General features: G+C 34.6%; 1 protein-coding gene across 8 annotated transcripts in view; it reads left to right on the top strand.

Annotated features, from left to right (window-relative positions):
- The window catches only part of FSTL5 (follistatin like 5), an 848,028-nt gene that overhangs the window by 129,818 nt on the left and 692,625 nt on the right, over positions 1-25,585 (top strand). For 4 of the 8 annotated variants that reach the window (XM_002745278.7, XM_008992524.5, XM_035292760.3 and 1 more), the window contains exon 3: positions 5,119-5,152. In XM_002745278.7, coding sequence (XP_002745324.3) covers positions 5,119-5,152 — 34 coding nt within the window. The remainder of the gene's footprint in view (positions 1-5,118; positions 5,153-25,585) is intronic. The other 4 variants (XM_008992523.5, XM_002745277.6, XM_078366327.1 and 1 more) reach the window with 1 other exon arrangement.

Genomic DNA, 25,585 nt, shown 5'->3' on the forward strand with positions numbered 1-25,585 from the left:
TGGTTTCGTTAAGTTGCATTTACTATATTTCTGTTTTAAAATATTTAAGAGACCATATTGTTGATTCATGTGTTTATTTTAAATCCATACTTCTTCTCAGATTGCCTTTGCCAATCTTTTTTTTTTTTTTTTTTTTTTTTGAGGCGGACTTTCGCTCTTGTTGCCCAGGCCGGAGTGCAATGGCGAGATCTCGGCTCACCGCAACCTCCACCTCCTGGATTCAAGCCATTCTCCTGCCTCAGCCTCCCAAGTAGCTGGGAATACAGGCATGTGCCACCATGCCCAGCTAATTCTGTATTTGTAATAAAGACGGGGTTTCACTATGTTGGTCAGGCTGGTCTCAAATTCCTGATCTCATCATCCACCCGCCTTGGCCTCCCAAAGGGCTGGGATTACAGGCGTGAGCCACCAAGCCCAGCTGCCAATCTTTATCATACTGTGTGCTAGAGCTTTTAGTCATCTTACATTACTGGGCTGGATTTCATGAAATATGCTGATGTAATTAACATGCAGCAGTTTGGGATTCTTCCAAGAAATAGCATAGTACAATGTAAAACATGAATAGTTTTCAATTGTTTAGCTTTAACAAATGACTCAATATATTACTTATTTTAAGTTCACTTTATTAGAAAATTTTCTGAAAGAATGTTAAAATTAAGTTATACCTAGAAATATAAACATTCTGCTGTTATGAACAAGACCTAAGTCTTTCTAAGGTAAGAATGTTTTCAAATGAACCATGAATCACACATGTTTCTGATCACTCATGAATTCTCACATAATTAGCTAATCACTATTTTCTTTATAGTGCTATCTAATTTAAAGTAAATATTTGAAACATGAAGTTATAGTTTGTAAAACAAAACTGTGGAAAATCTATATTGCCATTGTGAATAATGTAACATGAAAGCAATAAAAGCAAATTGGAACAGTTATTATTTACAAATCCTAAATAAGTCTCCAGTGAAGGGAGTTTATACAATTTTGACAGACATGCAGTTTACCCTTAAGTTTCCTTCTCACTTCGTAAATCTATTGTCATTCTTCCCAGTCTACTAAATTAATTATTAATTTATCTTCTCCAAATTCTTACTTTTTAAATACTTATTTTTATAGAATATTTAGGCAGGTTTAAATAGGTAATTTATAATTATATAAAGCTGCATAGAGAACTTGATTTTAGAAAACAAATAAAATGAAATATAATATCAATAAAAAGCCCATTCAGTTATAGGTAAACTAAGCCCAAGATTGTTACAAATTGATGACAAAACTCAACTAGGATTGGCTCAACCATGCCAAGCTGTATGTGTGATTCTTGTCACCTGCCTTGCAAAAAACAATTCCCTTAAAATCTTCTCTGTCTTCTCAAATTTCTGACAAAACACTCAGCTTCTACTCACCTTTTCTTTTGTTACATAAAGAAAATAAATCATCAGAGATTGAACATGTTTAATTTGTCATATCAAACTTAGATACCTCCTGCATCTATTACTAGGCCTTCCTGTTCCCACTCATTATATTACAGAGACTGATCTTCTATCTAAATTTTGCCCCCATTTATATTCTATCACACCCACCCTTTCAGTAACCTTATAAAATCAGTCATGCTATCTCTTCCTTTTATCCTAATCCTATCCATTTCTACTATGTATCTTTCATCATTTATATATTCTCAAATCTCAGTGATATAAATAATATAATATTATAAAACTAAACAAAATAAAACAAAAAGCCAAAAAACAACCAACACAAAACCACTGTGGACTTTAGTTTTCAGATATACACCATAACAGGCTTTTCATTCCAAGTCATGTTTCCATCATGTAATTTTTACCACTTCATACATGTTTCAATCACCCTCCTCTCTTCCTTAAATAACTTGAATTGGACTTTTGATTCCATATGAGCATCAAAAAACATTTTATCTGAAGTCAGTTATTCTATCTATGTTAATATAATGAATAGACATTTTCTTAGACCTAATCGTACTTGACTTCCAAGAATAATTCTATACTATTGAAAATTTTCTTCCAAATAATATGTTCCTTGGGATTCCATAATTCTTTCTCCTATAATTTTTTATGCTTCCATCCTCCTTCGTTGGCTAATTCGACTTTAAATTTTTCTTACACATTTTACAATACTCAGTTCTAGATTAGTGAGCTTTACTCTATGTTCTAATTTATAAAGTGATAATTTACACATATGCTGGTGGCTTAAAACTTTATGCACCTTGTTGAAATACGTCCTATTAGTTTTATTTACCTACTTTGAATCCTTGCACATATAGTCAAAGTAATTTCAAAGGCAACATTTTAAAAAGTCCTAATAATGAAAATTTGAGGTTGATTATTTCTTGAGACAGAGTAACACAACGTGACAGTAAGGATATGCACAACTAGAAGAATGGAGTTACCTGTAACTAAGATGAAAAAGATGGTCAAGGAAGTAAGGGAAGACCAGAAATTCAGTTTGAAACATTACAGGTAGGCTATGCTATTAGAAATCCAATAGGGATGTTGAAAGACAGTTGAATATGTGAGTCTGAAGTTCAATGATGAGGTTTGGTTTAGATACATAAATCCTTAGCAAAAGAATGAAACTTAAGCTAAGAGATTGGAGGAGATCGCAAAAAGAATAAGCTGTATGAAAGAAAGATAAGACCTCAACGCCTAGGGAACTGGTGCTTAGGAAATGGGGAAGCAGTAAAGGAGACTCAATAGGGGTAGCCGGGGAACTGGAAGAAAATCTGAGTGTGTGGCAGTGCTGCAAGACAGGTGAAGAAGGAATAAATGTTTTTTCTTGGGCCCTGTTCTTCATCTTACAGATATTTCCATCCTTCTAGTAGCTCAGACATTTGGAGTCATCCTTGTTGGCTCTGTTTCTCACAGCGAAACTTTAATCTATCAGCAAGCCTTTCTCTAAGTAGGTATTTCAAATACGCTGCTACCACGTTGTTCTATGGTTTTGTCACTGATCACCTGAATCACTCCAATACCTTCTTTCCTGGCCTCCCTGACTTTGTCCTTGCCCTTTACCTATTCTTAATAGATAGCCAGTGATTCTATTTAAATGTAATCCAGATAACTACACCTGGATATTTACTCCCTGAGAAGATATGTATGTTTTTCTCAGCTATCTCAGAGTAAAAACCAAAGTCCTACCAAATGCCCCAAGTGCCAGTCTGTCTGGCCCCTATTACTGCTGGGATTGTGTTTCCTACTAAATTCCCTTCCCTCAATCCAGTCCACACGCACTGGTCTCTTTAACATTTTTGTCAATGCTAAGAACTCTTGTATGTAACTCAGGACATTTGAAAATGTTTTCTCTGCTAGGACATGTTTTTTACACATATATGCTTGGATCATATTTATCTCACAGAATTTTATTCAAAAATCAATTTACCACTGTGGCTATACATATAATTGCAGTCACTCCACTCCAACACTGTCACCTTCTGTAGCATATCTTTTCAGAATAAAGTTTATGCAGTATACTCCATGAGGACACAAATTTTTTCTATTTTGTTCATCCCCTATAGTCTCATCACTGGGAATTGTGTCTGGCACATAGAATATGATCCATACATATTTGGTGAAAGAATGAGTGACTAAATGACTGACTGAATGAATAAATGTTAATAGAGGAGAGGGAAGGAAAGAGAGATTCTCACTAACAAATGCTCTTCTGGAAAACTTAAGCCTGCTAGTTATATAATTATGAAAAACTTGTATTTTTAATGCAAGTAACTTACATTTAAATTTTAGTTTAAGTGACCAACAGCTACTCTAAATTAAACAATTAGTAAAGAGCAGAAAGAATTTAAACACAGAGGTTGGGTGAGTTAGGATGAGATAACTAGAACACCAAGTTTTAAAGTCTAACAGAATTATATCACTAGATTAGCTAATTCAATAAATATACCTTTGTCATCATCCATTTTATTCTCAAGATCTAAATCTGGGATTAATGTTTGCAGCAAAATCAGTTCTTTCTATTTTCTTACTCTTTTACCAAAATTTATTGGCATTCATGCAATTCTGCAGTTCAGTTTATATGTCATTGTCATTTTCTCTTAGAAACATATTTCAAAGTTATTTTCAGTGTGAGACCCTGAAACTTTAGACAGAGTAAACTGTGCTTGCATATTAATTGAGAAGTTAGTGTACAATATCCACTTTAAAACTTGAAAGCAAGCAAATTCTTTTGGGGTTGCCTGGTAACTAATAAGGAGAATGTCAAATTGAGAGACAAGTCTGACTGGAGCAGCCTTTTGAATAAATAACAGAATTGCTGTCAACTTTAGGCTTAAAGAAGTGAGACGGGGTCCAATTATAAGTTAAACCAAAGAAAAGACCATTGAAACGTCTTTTGTATCCTCTTAGTAAAATTTGTCACTATGTTTATGCCTAAACTTATTCCTTCACCAATTTATGATTAATGTAGGGCCGTTTTAAGGAAATTTTCAAGGCATTATTTAATATCTGTTAGAATGAAATGGAATGGCCTAAGGCATTTGAGAGGCATGATTATTTATTATTCATTAGTAATTTATTTATAAATCCACATTCATCTAATTTAGTGATTTCTTAGAGAAATCTGTGCCCACCAAGAGTTATTACTACTCCAATAAAATATTTTACATAAGTGGAGTGTAAAATATTTTATTGGTGTAGTAATAACTCTTCTAATCATAGCACTTTGGGAAGCTGAGGCAGGAAGATTGCTTGAGTCCAGGAGTTCAAGACGATGTTGGGCTAGGTAAGGAAGCCTCGTCCCCATGAAAAAAATAATAATAAAAAAAATAATAAAATTAGCCTGGCATAATGATACATGCCTGTAGTCCTAGCTACTTGGGAGGCTGAAGTGGGAGATCACTTGAGCCTGGGAGGTCGAGGCTACATTGAACCATGTTTATGCCATTGTACTCCAGCCTGGGCAACAGAGCAAAATGCTCTCTCAAAAACAGTATATGCATTTCTTCAAAGGTGAGAATCATGTTCCTTGGAATATGTACATAAAACACTTTAGTAATCCTTATATAGTGAAACTATATCAAACTGTTGATCACGTATTTAATTACATATTTTGACCTATTTTCTGTTTTATTTCCAGCAGGAAAAAAATCAAGAAAGTTCAAGAATCAAAGGTAAGAAATTATTGCTTTAAGATAACAGTTATATACATTCATAAAAAAAAAAGAAAAAGGAGATGTGATGCCATTTTGAATGAAAAGTTAAAAATGAGAAATTAGGGATCATTTAAAATATTCAGTTTGATTTTAAAGCCATTTTGAGCCCTTTGAGGATTCTCCAGGGCCAACGAATAGTCTGTGTGGATGTTCTTCATCTTTATATAGTGCTCATGAAAACTCCAACAGTTTTTTTTCCCTATATTATGGTGGCTGAATTCCTCCACGAACCTTTGTCCCCACAGGTTGGTGTTCTGTCACTTCTATGTATTGGCAAATGGATTTCATCAAAATGTGTTTCATGAAGACCCAACTATGTAGTCATTGCCATCTAGTTAATTTTTCACGAAAAGTCTAGAATATATTTATACATTAAAAGTTGGCAATAGCTCTTAGTATGGCATAGGCAACATTATTCTAATGTTGGAAGACTCTTTTCTCTATAGTCACATTCTTAAATTTTGAAGTTTACTCATTGAGATATTAAATTACATAGATTGTCATCTTTCAAAAAAAGGCTTCCATTAACTTGTGCTTCTGCTGATCATAATGATGGCACACCACAGACTTTTCTTAGTTCAATTCCTCTGGCCTCTCCATTCAGGCTCTGGCTCTTCTTCATCTACATTTTGGGCTTCCCAAAGACATTCCAGCCTCAAGCCTGTCTATGGAGTAAATCACAATAGTCCAGTTTCTTTCCCTCCTTTTTGAATAGAAAGATATGTACTGTTTTTACCTTTTTCAATGTTCTGCAAAAATTAAAAAATCAATATGAAGTAGTTATTAAGCTTACATAGTCTTCTGAAATAGTGAAAGGGTAGTAACACTTTGGAGGGTCTCTACAATCTTGTTTATTTATAACAAGTCCAAATAAAATCCTCTCCACATATTTTCCCACAACCGACTGATTTTACAATATTTTTCTCCATGTTGGTTCATCTGTGTGTCTATATTGCTGAAGAGTAAAAAACACATGCAATTGCATTTTTTAAATTTGACTATATTTATTTTGTTCAAATGAATTATGTAAGACTGTTCTTCCAGTGATTCCAAGACTATTTTTGTGCATTTTCAGCAAAATGAAGTATTGTTTGTTATTTTTTATGTGAAATTATTATACTTATTTATCCTCAGAGCACTCATATTAACTCCAAGTTTTATACTTTTGTGTTCAAAGGAGAATTTTTACTTCAAGATTTGCTGTATGATGTGCATTTAAGTGATATATGCATTTTAAGCTTACTGAGTGTGCATCTTCCTTCTCATGAAGAGTTCCAGTGTTTTAGGTGTATCTTAAATCATATTTGCATTCTGTTATAGTAGAAATAAATGTAGTGTAGCTTTCTTCTTGATGCTTTATTGCCTTGGGGTATAAAAATCATATCATCTGAAGTAGTAGAAATTATGTTTTTCCAAGTACTATCTAGGCACATGTTTTCTTTTATAATGCAATAAAAATTTCAAGATGATGCTTGTCACTCCATTCACTATTATTAGCTAGCACATGGTTCAGACCTTTCACACACATTGTAGCGTTTAGACTTCTAAGTATATCAGATATACATATTTACATCGAGACTCATTGCTTATTTCTCCTTAGAAGAACACTACATTTTCCTTGACTATTTGTGTGAATCATCTTGAAATGTTATTTTACAAGAAATTAGGAATGACTTCTTAAAAATGTTTTTAAATGTTAATATGAAAAGATAAAAACCCATTCTAAACCAGGAAAGCTATAGCTTACCTACTGGTAGATGACAAAAATTCTGAAAATCAAATATTTTATATTCATTGATTACTAATTTTTGAAATGTGAGCTATGCCCTCATTTTAGCTCAATTATCAGCTGGTAATTAGTAGCTCGATCATCAGCTAGTAATTCTCTGAAGTTCCTAATTGTCAACCTCATTTATCCAAACACATTATGTCTCCAGGAAGTCATCGTCTTGTTTTCTTCATTCTGTGCCTATTTCTGCTAATGACGGCAACACCAATGTAATGATATCAGAGCCCTGAACTTTTATGAACACATAAAACATTTGTTAAAGATAATCTTGCATAAAATTGCATTGAAGACTATAACAGAAAAATGAGGTAGTCCTACAGGTTTGAAAGAAAAGGTCAACTAGTAGGCAGCCATATCTGGTAAAGTATTCTTCAGTCATACAACAGATAAAACATGTTAAAATATTGTACATTAAGTACTTAAAATGCATTGAGAATGTTATAACTATTATTAGACAATATTTTCCTTTGAAAGACATATCTAAAATAAGAAGCATAATAAATTAGTTCACCCCTAATATTTCTTAGAGAAGTATTTAAATTTATGATTTCTTTATTCAATTATATTTGAGAGCATCTCTCTAGAGTTCTCAGAGAAAATGGTAACAGATTTTGAAATCTAAGTAATTATTGGTTCTGCAAAAAACTTACATATTCTGTCAATTTAATAAAATTGTTAACTTTCTAAATCATTTAAAAGGTTTATGACAACCATAATGATAATATCCTTTATGGAAAGTGCCTGTATGATTACACTCTTGAATGCTCCTCAGTATCAGGCTGACCCTTGCTCTGTAAATAAAAGGATGTCAGACTGTCCATTCACTGAAAAAGTTCAGTTGCTTTTATCACACAATTTTCTCCTCCTATCTTTTCAAATGGACACTCTTGCCTTTATGAATTCAGAGGTGATAAAAATAAAGTACAGCTGTTTTTCATTTCCATTTATATTTTGATTACTTTAAGATTCTGCAATTAAGAGACACTGAGCTCCAAAGTCACCTAATGACTACTTCCATATATTTTAATACTTACATTTTGGTAAATATCTATTAGATTTCAGACATTGTATTGAGTTTTCTACATGTATCATCTCATTTTAATCTTCAAATACATATTATTAAATAAGGCTTAAATACATGCCAGCATTTTGAGAAATCATATTCATAATACACAATTCAGGCTGGGTATGGTGGCTCATGCCTGTAATCTCAGTACTTTAGGAGGCCAAGGCAGGCAGATCACTTGAAGTCAGGAGTTTAAGAGCAGCCTGGCCAACATGGTGAAACCCAATCTCTATTTAAAAAAAAATTAGCCAGGCATGGCAGTGCATGCCTGTAATCAGGAAACTGAGGAAGGAGAATCGCTTGAAGCCAAGAGGAGGTTGCAGTGAGCAGAGATTGTCACTGCACTCCAGCCTGGGCAACAGAGAGAGACTCTGTCTCTTAAAAAAAAGAAAAAATAAGGAAGAATTTAGATCAATATTGCCATTTTTGTTCTTTCCTAAAATGGGTCATATTTTATTTAACAAATTACCAATTGTACATTAGGTAAATTTAGCATGCTGTTATTAATGGTGCCTTTTGTTACAAATTTTATTGATAAGAATTTTATCTGTTATTTTCCTTTAATCGTGTGGTTACAAATACTGACACTATTGCAAATTTATATACATACTGTTCAGTGCTTCATAATTTTAAGAAAAAAATCAATGATGATAATCAAGTCACAGTAGTGTTCTAAGGAGGTATCTAGGACTTGTGCCAGGTTGCTTACTAAATACTTATCTTTGAGATGTGACTTAATGTCCCTTGATATAATTCTTCTTTTATGGTAAACCCATGATATCAAAAGTCCTTTACATATATGACATTCCAAGCCTTATAATTTTACAAGGACATTAAACAGTGCTATTATTATACACATTTATCTTTCAAAACTCTGTAATTCTCTATAAGATTAATGCGACAAGTATTATATCATATATATTGGCGTACATGAAAAGGGAAAGCCACAAAATTGTTCCTCCTATAAAGCATATGTTTCTATGTATATGAAACCACAGGAAAACATTATGTTAAGATAATATCTAATAAAATTAGAAATATGTATTTGAGTCAATAAATGAACTATGATGCCTGAAGTCTGCACATACTCATAGTCTTATATGTACATATGTAGTACTTTCAGTTAAAAAAATTTTTTAACAGACAGCTTATTTCTAGTATTCTTTTAAACTTTATTTATTTATTTATACTTTAAGTTCTGGACTACATGTGCAGAACGTGCTGGTTTGTTACATAGGTATACACGTGCCATGGTGGTTTGCTACATCCATCAACCCGTCATCTATATTAGGTATTTCTTCTAATGCTATCCCTCTCCTAGGCCCCACAATCCAACAGGTCCTGGCTTGTGTTCTTCCCCTCCTGGTGTTCTTATTGTTCAACTGTCACTGATGAGTGAGAACATGTGGTGTTTGGTTTTCTTTTCCTGTGTTAATTTGCTGAGAATGATGGTTTCCAGCTTTATTCATGTCACTTAAAAGGATGTGAACTCATCCTTTTTATGGCTTCATAGTATTCCATGGTATATACGTGCCACATTTTCTTTATACAGTCTATCATCGATGGGCATTTGGGTTGGTTCCAAGTCTTTGCTATTGTGAACAGTACTGCAGTAAACATATGTGTGCAAGTGTCTTTATAGTAGAATGATTTATAATCCTTTGCATATATACCCACTATTTGGATTACTGGGTCAAATGGTATGTCTAGTTCTAGATCCTTAAGGATTTACCACATTGACTTCCACAATGGTTGAACTAATTTACACTCCCACCAACAGTGTAAAGCATTCCTATTTGTCCACATCCTCTCCAGCATCTGTTGTTTCTTGACATTTTAATGATAGCCTTTGCATATATACCCACTGGCATAAGATGGTACCTAATTGTAGTCTTGATTTGCATTTCCCTAATGACCAGTGACAATGAGCTTTTTTTTCATATGTTTGTTGGCTGCATGTCTTCTTTTGAAAGGTGTCTGTTCATATCCTTTGCCCACTTTTTGATGGGGTTGTTTTTTTCTTGTAAATTTGTTTAAGATTCTTGTAGATTCTGAATATTAGACCTTTGTCAGATGGATAGATGGCAAAAATGTTCTCCCATTCTGTAGGTTGTCTGTTCACTCTGATGATAGTTTCTTTTGCTGTGCAGAAGCTCTTTAGTTTAATTAGATCCCATTTGTCAATTTTGACTTTTGTTGCCATTGCTTTTGGTGTTTGAGTTATGAATTCTTTGCCCATGCCTATATCCCAAATGATATTGCCTAGGTTTTCTTCTAGAGTTTTTATGGTGTTAAATCTTATGTTTAAGTATTTAATCCATCTTGAGTTAATTTTTGTTTAAGGTGTAAGGAAAGGGTCCAGTTTAAGTTTTCTGCATATGGCTAGCCAGTTCAACCAACATCATTTATTAAATAGGGAATCCTTGCCCCACCACTTGTTTTTTTTCAGATTTGTCAAAGATCAGATGGTTGTAGATTTGTGGCATTACTTCTGAGACCTCTTTTCCATTCTATTGGTCTATGTAACTGTTTTGGTACCAGTACCATTCCATTTTTGTTACTGTAGCCTTGGAGTATAGTTTGAAGTCAGGTAGCATGAGGCTTACTGCTGTGTTCTTTTTACTCAGGATTGTCTTGTCTATATGGGCTTTTTTTTGGTTCTACATGAAACTTAAAGTAGTTTTTTCCAATTCTGTAAAAGAGTCATTGGTAGCTTGATGGGGATAACATTGAATCTATAAATTACTTTGGGCAATATGATCATTTTCATATTGATTCTTCCTATCCATGAGCATGGAATATTTCTCCATGTGTTTGTACCCTCTCTTATTCCTTTGAGCAGTGGTTTGTAGTTCTCCTTGGAGAGGTTCTTCACATCCCTTGAAAGGTGTATTCCTAGGTATTTTATTCTCTTTGCAGTAATTGTGAATGGGAGTTCACTCATGATTTTCTCTCTGTTTGTCTGTTATTGGTGTGTAGGAATGCTTGTGATTTTTGCACTTGATTTTGTATCCTGAGACTGTTGAAGTTGGTTATCAGCTTAAGGAGATTTTGGGCTGAGATGATGGGGTCTTCTAAGTATAAAATCATGTCATCTGCAAATAGAGACAGTTTGACCTCCTCTTTTCCTAATTGAATATCCTTTATTTCTTTTTCTTTCCTGATTGCCCCAGCCAGAACTTTCAATAATATGTTGAATTGGAGTGGTGAGAAAGGGCATCCTTGTCTTGTGCTGGTTTTCAAAGGGAATGTTTCTAGCTTTTGCCCATTTAGTATGATATTGGCTGTGGGTTTGTCATAAATAGCTCTTATGATTTGAGATACATTTCCTCAATATCTAGTTTATTGAGAGCTTTTAGCATAAAGGGGTGTTGAATTTTCTTGAAGGCCTTTTTTTGCATCTGTTGTGATAATCATGTGGCTTTTGTCATTGGCTTTGTTTATGTGATGGATTATATTTATTGATTTGCATATGTCAAAACACCCTTGGCATCCCAGGGATAAAGCCAACTTGATCATGCTAGATAAGCTTTCTGATGTGCTGCTGGATTCAGTTTGCCACATTTCATTTAGGATTTTCACATTGATGTTTATCAGGGATATTGGCCTGAAATTTTCTTTTTTGTTTTGTCTCTGCCAGGCTGTGATATCAGAATGAAGCTGGCCTCATAAAATAAGTGAGGGTGAAGTCCCTCTTTTTCTATTGCTTGGAATAATTTCAGAAGGAATTGTACCCGATCTTCTTGTACCTCTGGTAGAATGCTGCTGTGAAATTGTCTGGTCCTAAGCTTTTTTTTTGATAGGTAGGCCATTAATTACTGCCTCAATTTTAGAACTCATCATTTGTCTATTCAGAGATTCAACTTCATCTTGGTTTAGTCTTGGGAAGGTGTATGTGTCCAGGAACTTATCTATTTCTTTGAGACTTTCTAATTTACTTGTGTGGAGGTATTTGTAGTATTCCTTGATGGTAGTTTTTATTTCTTTGACATCAGTGGTGATATCCCTTATATAATTTTTTATTTTGTCTACTTGATTCTTCTCTCTTCTTCTTTATTAGTCTGGTTAGCAATCTATCTATTTTGTTAATCTTTGAAACATCCAGTTTCTAGATTCAATGATTTTTCAAAGGGTTTTTTGTGTCTCTATCTCCTTCAGTTCTGCTCTGTGCTTAGTTATGTCTTATCTTCTGCTGGCTTTATGAATTTGTTTGCTCTTGGTTCTCTAGTTTATTTAACTGTGATGTTAGAGTGTTAATATTAGATCTTCCCACTTTATTCTGTGGGCACATTGTGCTATACATTTTCCTCTAAACACTGTTTTAGCCGTGTCCCAGAGAATCTGGTACATGTGTCTTTGTTTTCATTGGTTTCAAAGATCTTATTTATTTCTGTCTTAATTTTTTTATTTACCCTGTGGTCATTTAGGAGCAGGTTGTTTAGTTTCCATGTTGTCATGTGGCTTTGAGTAAGTTTCTTAATACTGAGTTCTAATTTGATTGCACTGTGGTCTGAGAGACTGTTTGTTATTATTTCTGTTTGTTTGCATTTGTGAAGAGTGTTTTACTTCCAACTATGTAGTCAGTTTTAGAATAAGTGCAATATAGTGCCAGATAAAAATGTACATTCTGTTGATTTGGGGTGGAGTGTTTGTAGATGTCTATTATGTCTGCTTGGTCCACAGCTGAGTTGAAGTCCTGAACATCCTTGTTAATTTTCTGTCTCTTTTATCTGTCCAAGTTTGACAGTGGGGTGTTAAATTTTCCCACTATTATTGCATAGGAGTGTAAGTCTCTTTGTAGGTGTCTAAGAACTTGCTATATGAATCCAGGTGCTCCTGTATTGCATGTATATATATTTAAGATAGTTAGCTCTTCTTGTTGCATTGATCCCTTTACCATTAGATAATGCCCATTCTTGTCTTTTCTGACCTTTGTTTTTATAAAGTCTGTTTTATCAGAGTCTAGGATTGCAACCCCTGCTTCTTTTGCTTTCCATTTGCTTGGTAAGTCTTCCTCCATGCCTTTATTTTGAGCCTATGTGTCTTTGCAAGTCAAATGAGTGTCCTGAATACAGCACACTGATGGGTCTTGACTCTTTATTCAATTTGCCAGTCTGTCTCTTTAAATTGGAGCATTTAGCCCATGTACATTTATGGTTAATATCGTTATTTGTGAATTTGATTCTGTCATTTTGATGCTAGCTGATTATTTTGTCTGTTAGTTAATGCAGTTTCTTCATAGTGTCAATGGTTGTTACAATTTGGTATGATTTTTCAGTGGCTGGTACTGGTTGTTCCTTTCCAGATTTAGTGCTTCCTTCAGGAGCTTTTGTAAGGCAGGCCTGTTGGTGACAAAAATCTCTCAGCATTTTCTTGTCTGTAAAAGCTTTTATTTCCCCTTCAGTTATGGAGCTTAGTTTGGCTGCATATGAAATTCTGGATTGAAAACACTTTTCTTTATGATTGTTGAATATTGGTCTCCACTCTTTTCTGGCTTGTGGGATTTCTGCAAAGAGATCCATGATTAGTCTGATGGGCTTCCCCTTGTGGGTAACCCAACCTTTCTCTCTGGTTGCCCTTAACATGTTTTCCTTCATTTCAACCTTGGTGAATCTGATGACTATGTGTCTTGGAGTTGTTCTTCCTGAGGAATATCTTTGTGGTGTTCTCTGTATTTCCTGAATTTGAATGTTGGCCTTTCTTGCTAAGTTGGGGGGTTCTCCTGGATGATATTCTGAAGAGTGTTTTCCAACCTGATTCCATTGTTCCCATTAATTTCAGGTACATCAATCAAACCTAGGTTTGGCCTTTTCATAGAGTCCCATATTTCTCAGAGGCTTTGTTCACTTGCTTTCATTTTCTTTCCTAATCTTGTTTTCATTCTTTTTTCTAAGTTGATCTTTAATTTCTGATTTCCTTTCTTCTTGATTGATTCAGGTATTGATACTTGCGAATGCATGACAAAGTTCTTGTGCTGTGTTTTTCAGCTCCGTTAGGTCATTTATGTTCTTCTCTAAACTGGTTATTCTAGTTAGCAATTAATCTAACCTTTTTTCAAGGTCCTTAGCTTCCTTGCATTGGGTTAGAATCTGCTCCTCATGCTCCTTTAGCTCAGAGGACTATGTTATTACCCACTTCTGAAGTCTACTTCTGTCAATTCATCAAATTCATTCTCTTTCAAGTTTTGTTCCTTTGCTACTGAGGAGCTGTGATCCTTTAGAGGAGAAGAGGTGCTCTGGTTTTTGTAATTTTCAGTCTTTTTTGCACTGGGTTTGTCTCATCTTTGTGGATTTATCTACCTTAGTCTTTGATGTGGTGACCTTTTAATGAGGTTTCCATGTGGATATTCTTTCTGCTGATGTTGACGCTATTCCTTTCTGTTTGTTAGTTTTTATTCTAACAGTCAGACCCCTATGCTGGAGTTTGCCATAGGTCCATTCCAGACCCTTTGCCTGGGTATCACCAGCAGAAACCACAGAAGAGCAAAGACTGCTGCCTGTTCCTTCCTATGGAAGTGTCATCCCAGAAGGGGCTCCCACCAGATACCAGCTGGGGCTCTCCTGTATGAGGTGTCTGTGGACCCCTGCTGGGAGGTGTCTCCCAGTTCAGGAGACATGGAGGTCAGGAATCCATTTGAGGAGACAGTCTGTCCCTTAGCAAAGGTTGAGTGCTGTGCTTGGAGACCCTCTGCTCTCTTCAGAGCCAGCATGCAGGAATATTTAAGTCTGATGAAGCTGCACCCACAGCTGCCCTTCCCTCAGGTGCTCTGTCCCAGGGAAATGGGAGTTTTATTTATAATCCCCTGACTGTGGCTGCTGCCTTTCTTTCAGAGATGCTCTGCCCAGAGAGGAGGAATCTAGAGAAGCTGTCTGGCTATAGTGGCATTATGGTGCTGTGGCAGGCTCCACCCAGTCCAAACTTCCCGGGTTTTGTTTATACTGTAAGGAAAAAAATGCATACTCGAGCCTCAGTAATGTCAGACACTCCTCCCTCGACCAAGCTCTAGCATCCCAGGTCAACTTTAGACTACTCTGCTAGCAACAGGAATTTTAAGCCAGTGGATCTTAGCTTTCTGGGCTACATGGGGGTAGAATCTTCTGAGCTAGACCACTTGGCTCCCTGACTTCAGCCCCCTTTCCAGGGTAGTGAATGTTTCTGTCTCCATGGCATTCCAGGTGCCACTTGGGTATGAAAAGTCAGCTCCTGCAGCTAACTCACTGTCTGACCAAACAGCTGGCCAGTTTTGTGCTTGAAACCGAGAGCACTGGTGGTGTAGGTACCTGAGAGAATCTCTTGGTCTGCAGGTTGCAAAGACCTTGGAAAAAGCATAGTATCTGTGCTGGATTTCACTGCCCCTAATATCACAATTCCTCATGTCTTCCCTTAGCTAGGGGAGGGGGCTCCCCAACACCTTGCACTTCTCAGTTGAGGCAACACCCACCCTGCTTCTGCTCACCCTCTGTGGTTTGCACTCATTGTCTAATCAGTCCCAAATGAAATAAGCCAGGTACCTCAGTTGGAAATGCAGAAATCACTGGCCTTCTGTGTTGATCCTCCTGGGAGCTATGGACCAGAGCTATTCCTATTTGGCCGTATTGCCAGCCACACCTCAGTTTATTTTTATGCAACCATGTGTTCAGATACTCCTTTATTTTCTTGATTGTATACTGGTACCTCAAATCACTGAAAATCACCTAATGTATCTAGGGAAATATATTTATATCAATCAAGTCAGAGGGGCATTGCTGTGAGGATCAAAATACTGAATTCCAAATCTGGAATACCTGAATATTCAGAGCTCTTTCCGGTAGAATAATCTCAAAGTTTCTGAGCTTGGCTCTCTACTTCAAGTTCAGGTGGCCAGTCAGTGATGATGATTAGATAGAAATGGGCCTTTAGATTTTTAGTACTGAAAGTCATTTGCTACATTATATTGACTGAATAAAATGTCATGTAAAACTGAAAGATGGTAACTCATGTATTTTAGCCCTATATAAGACTCTGTATAATTATTGCATGTCTTTATATTTATAAAATACAATATAGCCAGTAGCATAAATAATACCTGAAATGGAGTTTATCACAATCTCATGAAATGCAGTCATTGTATTTTTAGTGAACTGCAATACGTGCATTATTAATTAATTTACTTTGTAATGTATTTATTTATTATTTATTTTTTGAAACAGAGTCTCACCTGTTGCCCAGGCTGGAGAGCAGTGGTGAGATCTCAGCTCACTGCAACTTTTGCCTCCAGGGTTCAAGTGATTCTCCTGTCTCAGTCTCCCAAGTAACTGGGATTACATATGTGTGCCACCATGCCCAGCTAATTTATGTATGTCTAGTAGAGACAGGGTTTTGTCATGTTGGCCAGGCTGGTCTCGAACTCCCGACTGCAGGTGATCCACCCTACTTAGCTTCCCACAGTACTGAGATTACAGGCATGAACCACAAAGCCCAGCCAATATATGCATTATTATGAATGTTGTTTGTTAGTTTGTAGTCCAGAAAGTTATTGTTGCAGTTAATTATTGCTTATAAGATTTATGAAAACTTTTTTCATCTATTATACTCAATATTATAATCCTCAGGTACCTAGAAGAAAAGAAAACTTACACCTTGAAAATATCAATCAAGGGATTGATGATTTAATTTCTTGGTTGTTTTTAGCAAGCAGTAATGCTGAATAAACCTCAGACAAGTTTATTATGGCAGCTTAATTATTGTAATAGTAATTCTTAAAAAATAATTCAGTCTTGTGAAAGAATGCGAGAGGACAACAAATGGTTTATACTATAATTTTTATGTCATAGCAATTGCACTATATGACAACAATTCTATTTTCTCAGATTTCTTGTATTAAAAATTAATTTTCAAAATTAAATGCGGGGAGAATGCGTTCTTATGAGTAAGCATTGGTTACCTTACAGCAAAATAACAGGGTCACATATACATAACTTGATAGTGGATGATTAACTGGCAACTCTAATTACCAATAAGATAATTTAAAATATTTCAAAATACTTAACTTTATACTTGACTTGACAATATGAATGCAAATTATTGACTAATTAATTAATTAAAATGTAATTCTCAATTATGAGCACATTGATTTTCTGATTTCGTTAGCTGACATCTGTTCCATTTATGAAGTGTACTATTTAAAAAATATGTCATGTCTTTATGTGAATGAGATTTATGTTTTTGTGATAACATAAGTTTTTGAAATAAAATAATAACACATTGAATACAAATTTTGAAAGCCATTACCTACTTGAGATAATAATTGCTACTTTGACAAACATTCAAAAGCATAATTTCAGTTCTAATAAACAATTCTATAAAACAATAAATAATTAGCAATTGTTCAAAATTAACAATTCTACAAAACAATAACCAAGTCTATAAAAGAAAATTAAATCAAATTTAAATCTATTCGCTATAAATAATTGAAATGATGCCGTCAAACTCCTCCCTAAATTATTTTCAAGTAGTATAGATCTGAATGTAAGTAGTAACTTTTTTTTGGGGTATAAATGTAGTATTCATTCGCCATTAAAAAAAAAACTCATCAAAAGAAATCATTACCATTTAAAATGATATTGATGCACATCCTTCTGCCACAGGAAGCAGGGAGACAAACATCCTTTAATAATAATTTATTAATCCCGTTATCAGCAACCAGGGAAGTTTTCAAAGAGTAACTGGTTATATTTCTTACTTATTCTAAGAAGGGCTCAATTCCTAATGTGCCAAGCACATAATCTTTCTTTCCTAATTTTGCATATATCCTCTAGTTTTCAAAAGGTTACCACCAATAAATTATCTTATCCAGTGGATCATTCTTCTGCATTTCAGGGTGATTTATTTTGCAGCTCATTTGCCCACCAGAAGGCAGTGCTATTTAAAAGATATCCACACATTCGCGATCTTGGGGAAAACAACACAGAATAAACTGATTTATTTATTTTTTATTAATAATAAATAATGAATTAAATCTGCATGGGATATAAAATGAATGGCATTCACACACTTAAGTAGGCTTTTATTTGAGTAATCCAATATTGTCTTAACCTACGCACTAACATCTCAATATAGTTCTTTCTTTCAAACACCACAACAAGATTTCTTTATTCTAGACTTAACAAAGAGCTAAATGCTTTCTAGTGGAAGTTTTGTAAAAAAAAAAAAAAAAAAAAAAAAAAAAAAAACAATACGTTTAAAGTGACACCTGTAATCCCAGCACTTTAGTAAGACAAGGCGGGTGGATCACTTGAGGTCAGGAGTTCCAGAAAGTCTTGCCAACATTGTGAAACTTCGTTTCTACTAAAAATACAAAACTTAGCTGGGTGTGGTGATAGCTGCCTGTAATCCCAGCTACTCAGGAGGCTGAGGCAGTAGAATCGCTTGAACCTGGGAGAAGAAGGTTGAAGTGGGCCGAAATCACACCATTGCACTCCAGCCTGGGTGACAAAAGCAAAACTCCATCTCAAAAACAAAATACATAAGTTGTCTCCTAAAATAGTTGAATGTCATGTTTCAAGAAGTATCAAGTAATATTAACCAAAATGTGTTTGATGAATTCATTTATTTAGCTTGAAGGAATAACTTCACTTACCTAGAATGGTTAGCCTTTATGAAAGAGTAGCTCTTGAAATGCTTATATGACTACTGCATTTTTTTTTTATGAAAGTCATTGTTTCATTTTCCAATAAAAATTACACAATCTATGGCCTTTCCTTTTTTGCTTTGTCCAGACACTACAAACACGAAATTTGACTTTATTAAAGAGATTATATTTGCTTAGATTTTTAGAACATGTATTTCGTCCTTCTTATCTTAGAACTTAGCATTTAGTTAAGTGCCTTTTATGTATTTTATGTTATTTGAATTTTTTTAGAATTATGAATATAAAAATTTCATATAAAGGTTTGCAGTTCTGTAAGTGGTATCATACTCTGTGACTTCTATGATACTAAGTAGATAGATGATTTTTCCTTGTTTAATTATGATATACTAGTTAATTTAGAGTTTTACCTATTATGCCAAAAACCAAATAATATCCCCTTTAAATAATTGTAAGAAATATTTCATAGTTGCAGCTCATTATATGGGTAATAACTTTTTTCAATTACTTAGATAATAAGTAATAATGTCATTCTACTAAAATTTATGTCATTGTTTCTTTAACTATTGGTGCATGGTATTATTCATAGGACACTTAAAATGAGTGGAAATTCTGGTCAAATGTGCTCTGTGCTATTGCAAAATTTCTACGTAATTCTTATCCCAGAACTTAGACTCAGAATGCTAGATTCAGTTATTTATCCTCCCCCTAGATTTTTAAATCTCTTTTTCTAACCAGTAATGTAAATATAATATGTCACAAAGTGCTGTTAAAAGGATTAAAAGTTAACTATATGAGCCTTTTGAGTAAAATGCAAAAAAAAATCATGTTTTAAATACATTCATGTAGAAATATATTTATTAGATAGCCTCAATTTCATATAATGTTAAAATTAGAGATCAAGCAATGTTGACCTCTATGTTGAAACATTGTTTTATGAAATTTTAAGTAACAATTCACATATTTTCCAAACTTGAAGATACCTGACCTACTGACATTAAGCGTTCTCTAGTTGTACTGTCATGTTTATTTCTAGACTAACACTATTCTTACCTTGTTCCTACCATGATGCATGGAGCATCATAATGAAAATAAATACAGTAGACAGTACTTTGACCATAAATAGATACGTAAAAGATATTTTCCTTATTTTAAGGGAATAATGGATTATTCTCTCAGAGTATGAATTTGATGTTACAATAATGGCATATATTTAAATTTAGGGAACAGGTGCAGTGACTCACACTTGCAATCCCAGTGTTTTTGGAGGCTGGAGGATTGCTTGAGGCCAGGAGTTCAACATCAGCCTAAAAAACATAGTGAGATCCTCTCTACAACAAATAAAAAATAGCCTACCATGGTGACATACATGTAGTTTAGTCCCACTAGAGACTGAGGTTGGAGAATCACTTGACCCCAGAAATTCAAGGCTGTGAGACTCGGTCTCAAAACAAAACAAAACAAAACAAACAAACAAACAAACAAAAAACTGGCCGGGCACGGTGGCTCAAGCCTGTAATCCCAGCATTTTGGGAGGCCGAGGCGGGTGGATCACGAGGTCAAGAGATCGAGACCATCCTGGTCAACATGGTGAAACCCCGTCTCTACTAAAAATACAAAAAATTAGCTGGGCATGGTGGCGCGTGCCTGTAATCCCAGCTACTCAGGAGGTTGAGGCAGGAGAATTGCCTGAACCCAGGGGGCAGAGGTTGTGGTGAGCCGAGATCGCGCCATTGCACTCCAGCCTGGGTAACAAGAGCAAAACTCCGTCTAAAAAAAAACTACAAATTTATGAGGATACATGTGTAGTTTTGTTACAGGCACAGATTGTACAGTGGGTGGCCAAATTGGGGCTTTTAGGGTATCCACCACTCAAATAATGTAAGTTGTGTTCATTAACTAACTTCTTATCATTCCCCGCTGCTCCCATCTTCTAACCCTTTTGAGTCTTCATTGCCTGTCAATCATTCCATTCTCCACATTCATGTGTACACATTATTTAGCACCTACTTAGGAGTGAGAATACGTGATATTTAACTTTCTTTGCTTGTCTTGTTTCACTTAAGATATGACCTCTAGTTCCATCCATCTCTTAATCTTGCCCCTAAAACTCTTTCCAGTGGTTTAGAATCACGGGGATTAAGTCATAATTTTCATGATGTAATTTGCATGAATTCATAAAAGGAAAGGACTCTATGTCACCTATTGACCCTATTTGGGCTTCATAAACATTTTATTTTCTCAGGGATATGAAGAAGCAATGCCTTTAATAGGATAACTTAGAACACAAGGGAGCCTAAGTTAGGGTTTACATGAGAAGGTACCATTACTTTTTTTTGTTTCTTTATATGGCAGTCTCTCTAATTTACCATACAAATTGCTATCCTTTCATGGATAGGGTAGAACATTATTATCTACTATAATTTTTATTAAATTGTGTTTTAGATTTATTTAAAACTCTTGGTATGGAGAGTATATGTAAATTATAAGCAGTGTTAATATAAAATATTAATATATGAAATGCAATATTATAGGTTATATATCATGTTTAATATGTAAATAATATCTCATTAATACAATTAAAGTATGAAGTTATCGGAGATATTTTTTTAATTACTTGTTTACATATAAAAGGTAATGTAGACAAATAGTCTACATTATACCTATTAAGTAATGTTTTTTTTATCGCCACAAAACAAGAGTCTTGCTCTGTCCCACAGGCTGGAGGGCAGTGGCATGATCTCAGCTCACTGCAACCTTCACCTCCCAGGTTCCAAAGTTTCTCCTGCCCCAGCCTCCTGAGTAGCTAGGATTACAGGCATCCACTACGACAGCCAGCTAATTTTTGTGTTTTTCAGTAGAGACAGTTTCATCATGTTGGCCAGGCTGATCTGAAACTCATGACCTCATGATCTGCCTGTCTCAGCCTTCCAAAGTGCTGGGATTACAGGCATGACCCAGCGCTCCCTGCAGTAACTTCTTTTTGTTTTTAATGCATTTTATGTTTTGGGGTACATGCGAAGAACATGCAAGATAGTTGCATAGGTACACACGTGGCAGTGTGATTTACTGCCTTCATCCCCTTCTCCTATATCTGGCATTTCTCCCCATGTTGTCTCTCCCCAACTTCCCACCCCCTGCTGTCCCTCCCCTATTCCCCTCAACAGATCCCAGTGTGTAGTGCTCCCCTCCCTCTGTCTGTCCATGTGTTCTCATTGTTCAACACCTGCCTATGAGTGAGAATATAAGGTATTTCATTTTCTGTTCTTGTGTCAGTTTGCTGAGAATGATGTTCTCCAGGTTCATCCATGTCCCTACAAAGGACACAAACTCATCATTTTTGATGGCTGCATAATATTCCATGGGTATATGTGTCACATTTTCCCTGTCCAGTCTATCATCGATGGGCATTTGGGTTGATTCTAGGTCTTTGCTATTGTAAACAGTGCTGCAATAAACATTCGTGTGCATGTGTCCTTATAGCAGAACGATTTATAATCCTTTGGATATATACCCAGTAATGGGATTGCTGGGTCAAATGGAATGTCTATTTCTATTTCTGGTTCCTTAAGGAATTGCCACACTGTCTTCCATGATGGTTGAACTAATTTACACTCCCGCCAGCAGTGTAAAAGTGCTCCTATTTCTCCACATCCTATCCAGCATCTGTTGTCTCCAGATTTTTTAATGATTGCCATTCTAATTGGCGTGAGCTGTCTTGTACACATTATTTAGCTACCACTTTAAGTGAGAATGTGCTGCATTTGACTTTCTGTTTCTAAGTTGTTTTCCTGACGGTAATGGTCTCCAATTCCATCCTTGTTGCTATAGAACACATACTTTCATTCTTTCATACTAAGGCTGGGTAGTTTTCCATTCGTTATGATTTATTTATGTGTGTATTTATGTTTTTGTTGTGTGTGTTACAAAGGTTTCAAAGGAAAACCAATATTTATAAATTTCTTACCATGTTCCACAAACCTATTGTTCATTTCTTCAGTTTATTAAATATTGGAAAATGTCTCAGGGAAGGAGGTATAATTTTACACATAAGGCAAATGAGCCTTGAAGATTAAGTACTTGCCCAAGATCATACTCTTAATAAACACTTGAAGCTAAATGTAACTAATTGCACTGCTTTTACTTGAGATTGTCATTCTTGAAATTATTTCTGTGTGTCCTATTTCAATGCAATACAGTTAAGTCTTTCTATTTTGGGATAGACCTATATATAAAGATATGTTTATTTGCAGTTGCTTAGTAGTAACCAATACAGACTATATTGTATCCATTGCCAGATGGAAAGTTCAGTCTTCTCAAAATTTGAATAAATAGGTTAATAATTTAGATGTCAGGATTCAATTGAAAAGGGTATTCATTACAGCAGATAAAAATGTAAACAGCAGGCCGGGCGCGGTGGCTCAAGCCTGTAATCCCAGCAATTTGGGAGGCCGAGGTGGGTGGATCACGAGGTCAAGAGATCGAGACCATCCTGGTCAATATGGTGAAACCCCATCTCTACTAAAAATACAAAAAAATTAGCTGGGCATGGTGGCGCGTGCTTGTAATCCCAGCTACTCAGGAGGTTGAGGCAGGAGAATTGCCTGAACCCGGGAGGCGGAAGTTGAGTGAGCCGAGATCGCACCATTGCACTCCAGCCTGGGTAACAAGAGCTAAAACTCCGTATCCAAAAAAAAAAAAAAAAAAAAAAAAAAAAAAAATTTAAACAGCTTGAACAATATGAAATGGGAGACAGACTTAAACTTTTTCTATAATGCAAGCAATAAAATTGCTCTTTGATTTAAACAAATAAAATAATTTTACTCACTTTTACAGCAATTTAAAACATTTTTTAAATAAAATGGAAGCATGAAAGGACCTTTCATAAGGTGACTGATAATGCAACAATTATTTGGTTCAGTCAGCACAAAGCTCAAGATATTTGCTGAAAAATAAATATTTAAAATACTTTTATCCTTGCTTTTGTTGTTTTCTGTTCTTTTCTTTTAATTAAAGCAGAAGTAACATTTTTCTGTCTTTTTTCTTTTAGTTAAATAAGAAATAACTTAATATTCATCTGCCTAGTAAAATAGAGTTAAATAATTCTGCCAGGTGATAAATAGTTAAATGGCCTATATTAAAACTTGGTTTTGACATTTGCTAGCCATGTGACTATAGGCAAGATATCTAATTAGTCTAAGACTCCCTTTTCTCTTCTCTAATTGAGAATGAAACAATAGTCCCTGTCTATTGAGACTGTGGTGAGGGTTAACTATGATTTTCTACAGAGGAGCACTTTTAGTTTCACAGTTAATATTTAATAATTGCTAACTTAAATATTATTACAATTTACTGAGTTCCTTGATATGTGAACTAAGACTTAGGGAATCATTAAATAACTATTACAGAATCATTAAATAACTATGAGTTCCCATGGATGGGAGCAGACAGATAGATGTAGCAAGGAGATGAATACTTTCCAACATGGGTATCATTGGTAGTGTTAAATCTAATCATCTATTTAAAAAAAAATATTGAATTGAACTTTCACTAAACAGACTTACTTTGAATTCATTTTATTCAACAACTTAAGTATTTAAATTTTGTCCATAGCATAAGTGTATCCATGGAGCCTGTGTCCCATGACCCTAGTTAATCAAGGAATGAAAGTCCTGTGGCATTTATTCAAATGGATAACCATAAATTTTATGGAGATATTTTTGGAAGTTTTTTTGTGAAGATCAAATAAGATAATGAATGTGATAATATATGAGACATTATTTAGCACATTACCTGGAATCTTGTAAGTACTCAATATATGCTCATTCAGTTTAAATCAAATTGCCGTTTGTGAATATCTAACTTTATACATTAAAATAAATAACATTAAATTCACAATAATGTTTCCAAGGTTTTGTAGAAATAAAATATTTTAAAATAAATGCATATATATACTTCTATATTTAAATATATAAAATTCACTTTCCATCTTTTGAAAAGCAAATCATAACACACACACACACACACACACACACACACACAACCTGTTTCTTTAATGACACAACCAAGAAATCCGCTTTTCATATCTTTATAAACACTCCAAGTAGTATCTGCTTCATAAAGGATATTCAGAACATATTTGTAAGTGTTGAGTGAAGTAGTAAGATGTGTTTAGGCACAAAATGTCATTATAAAATCATATAAAAGTATTTAATACAACCCACCATGAATTTTATAAACTATTTCTAAGTGGAAATGTTATACTTTTTAAAATCCAGATTTATTACATTCCACCATGTTTTATGTTTAAATAATAGCAAATATATTCTCTTTCAGTGATCTCTTATAATGTATAACCTAGAAAAAGAATGTAGCATAGACTACTGTTAACTTTTTAAAGCTTTTTACATTTATTGTCACCTATAACATTTCAAGAATTGAAGTTGCAAATCTGGAAGTACACATTTTCATAATGAATTGTAAAATCAGTTGATATCTAGATCATATGATTAGCTAGAGTTTTAATGGGTAGCATACATATATTGTGATTAGTGCAAATTGGTTTTATTTCTTAAACAGCTTTAGGAATTACAAATGTGTTACCTAAGTTTCATTTCCCTCAGTTGAGGAAAAAATGTGTGTCATATCACACAAACTGCCAAATTTCAGAAACAGGGAGAAAAAAACCTTTCTGTATGGGTGACTGACAAAGTCAGATGTATAGGTCCAAATATCATGGATGAAAATATCAAAGGGCTACAGATACAACAAGAGGACTTTAACTATTTTATTAGGATGATGTATTTAGTTATCAGTGAACTAGTTACTGCAGTCCTACTATAAATAACATATGGACAATTTAGACTTGTAACATTGTTTCCAAAGTTTATAATTAAAATATATTTCGCA

The sequence above is a fragment of the Callithrix jacchus genome, chromosome 3, assembly GCF_049354715.1.
Source record: "Callithrix jacchus isolate 240 chromosome 3, calJac240_pri, whole genome shotgun sequence".
NCBI lineage: Eukaryota > Metazoa > Chordata > Mammalia > Primates > Cebidae > Callithrix > Callithrix jacchus.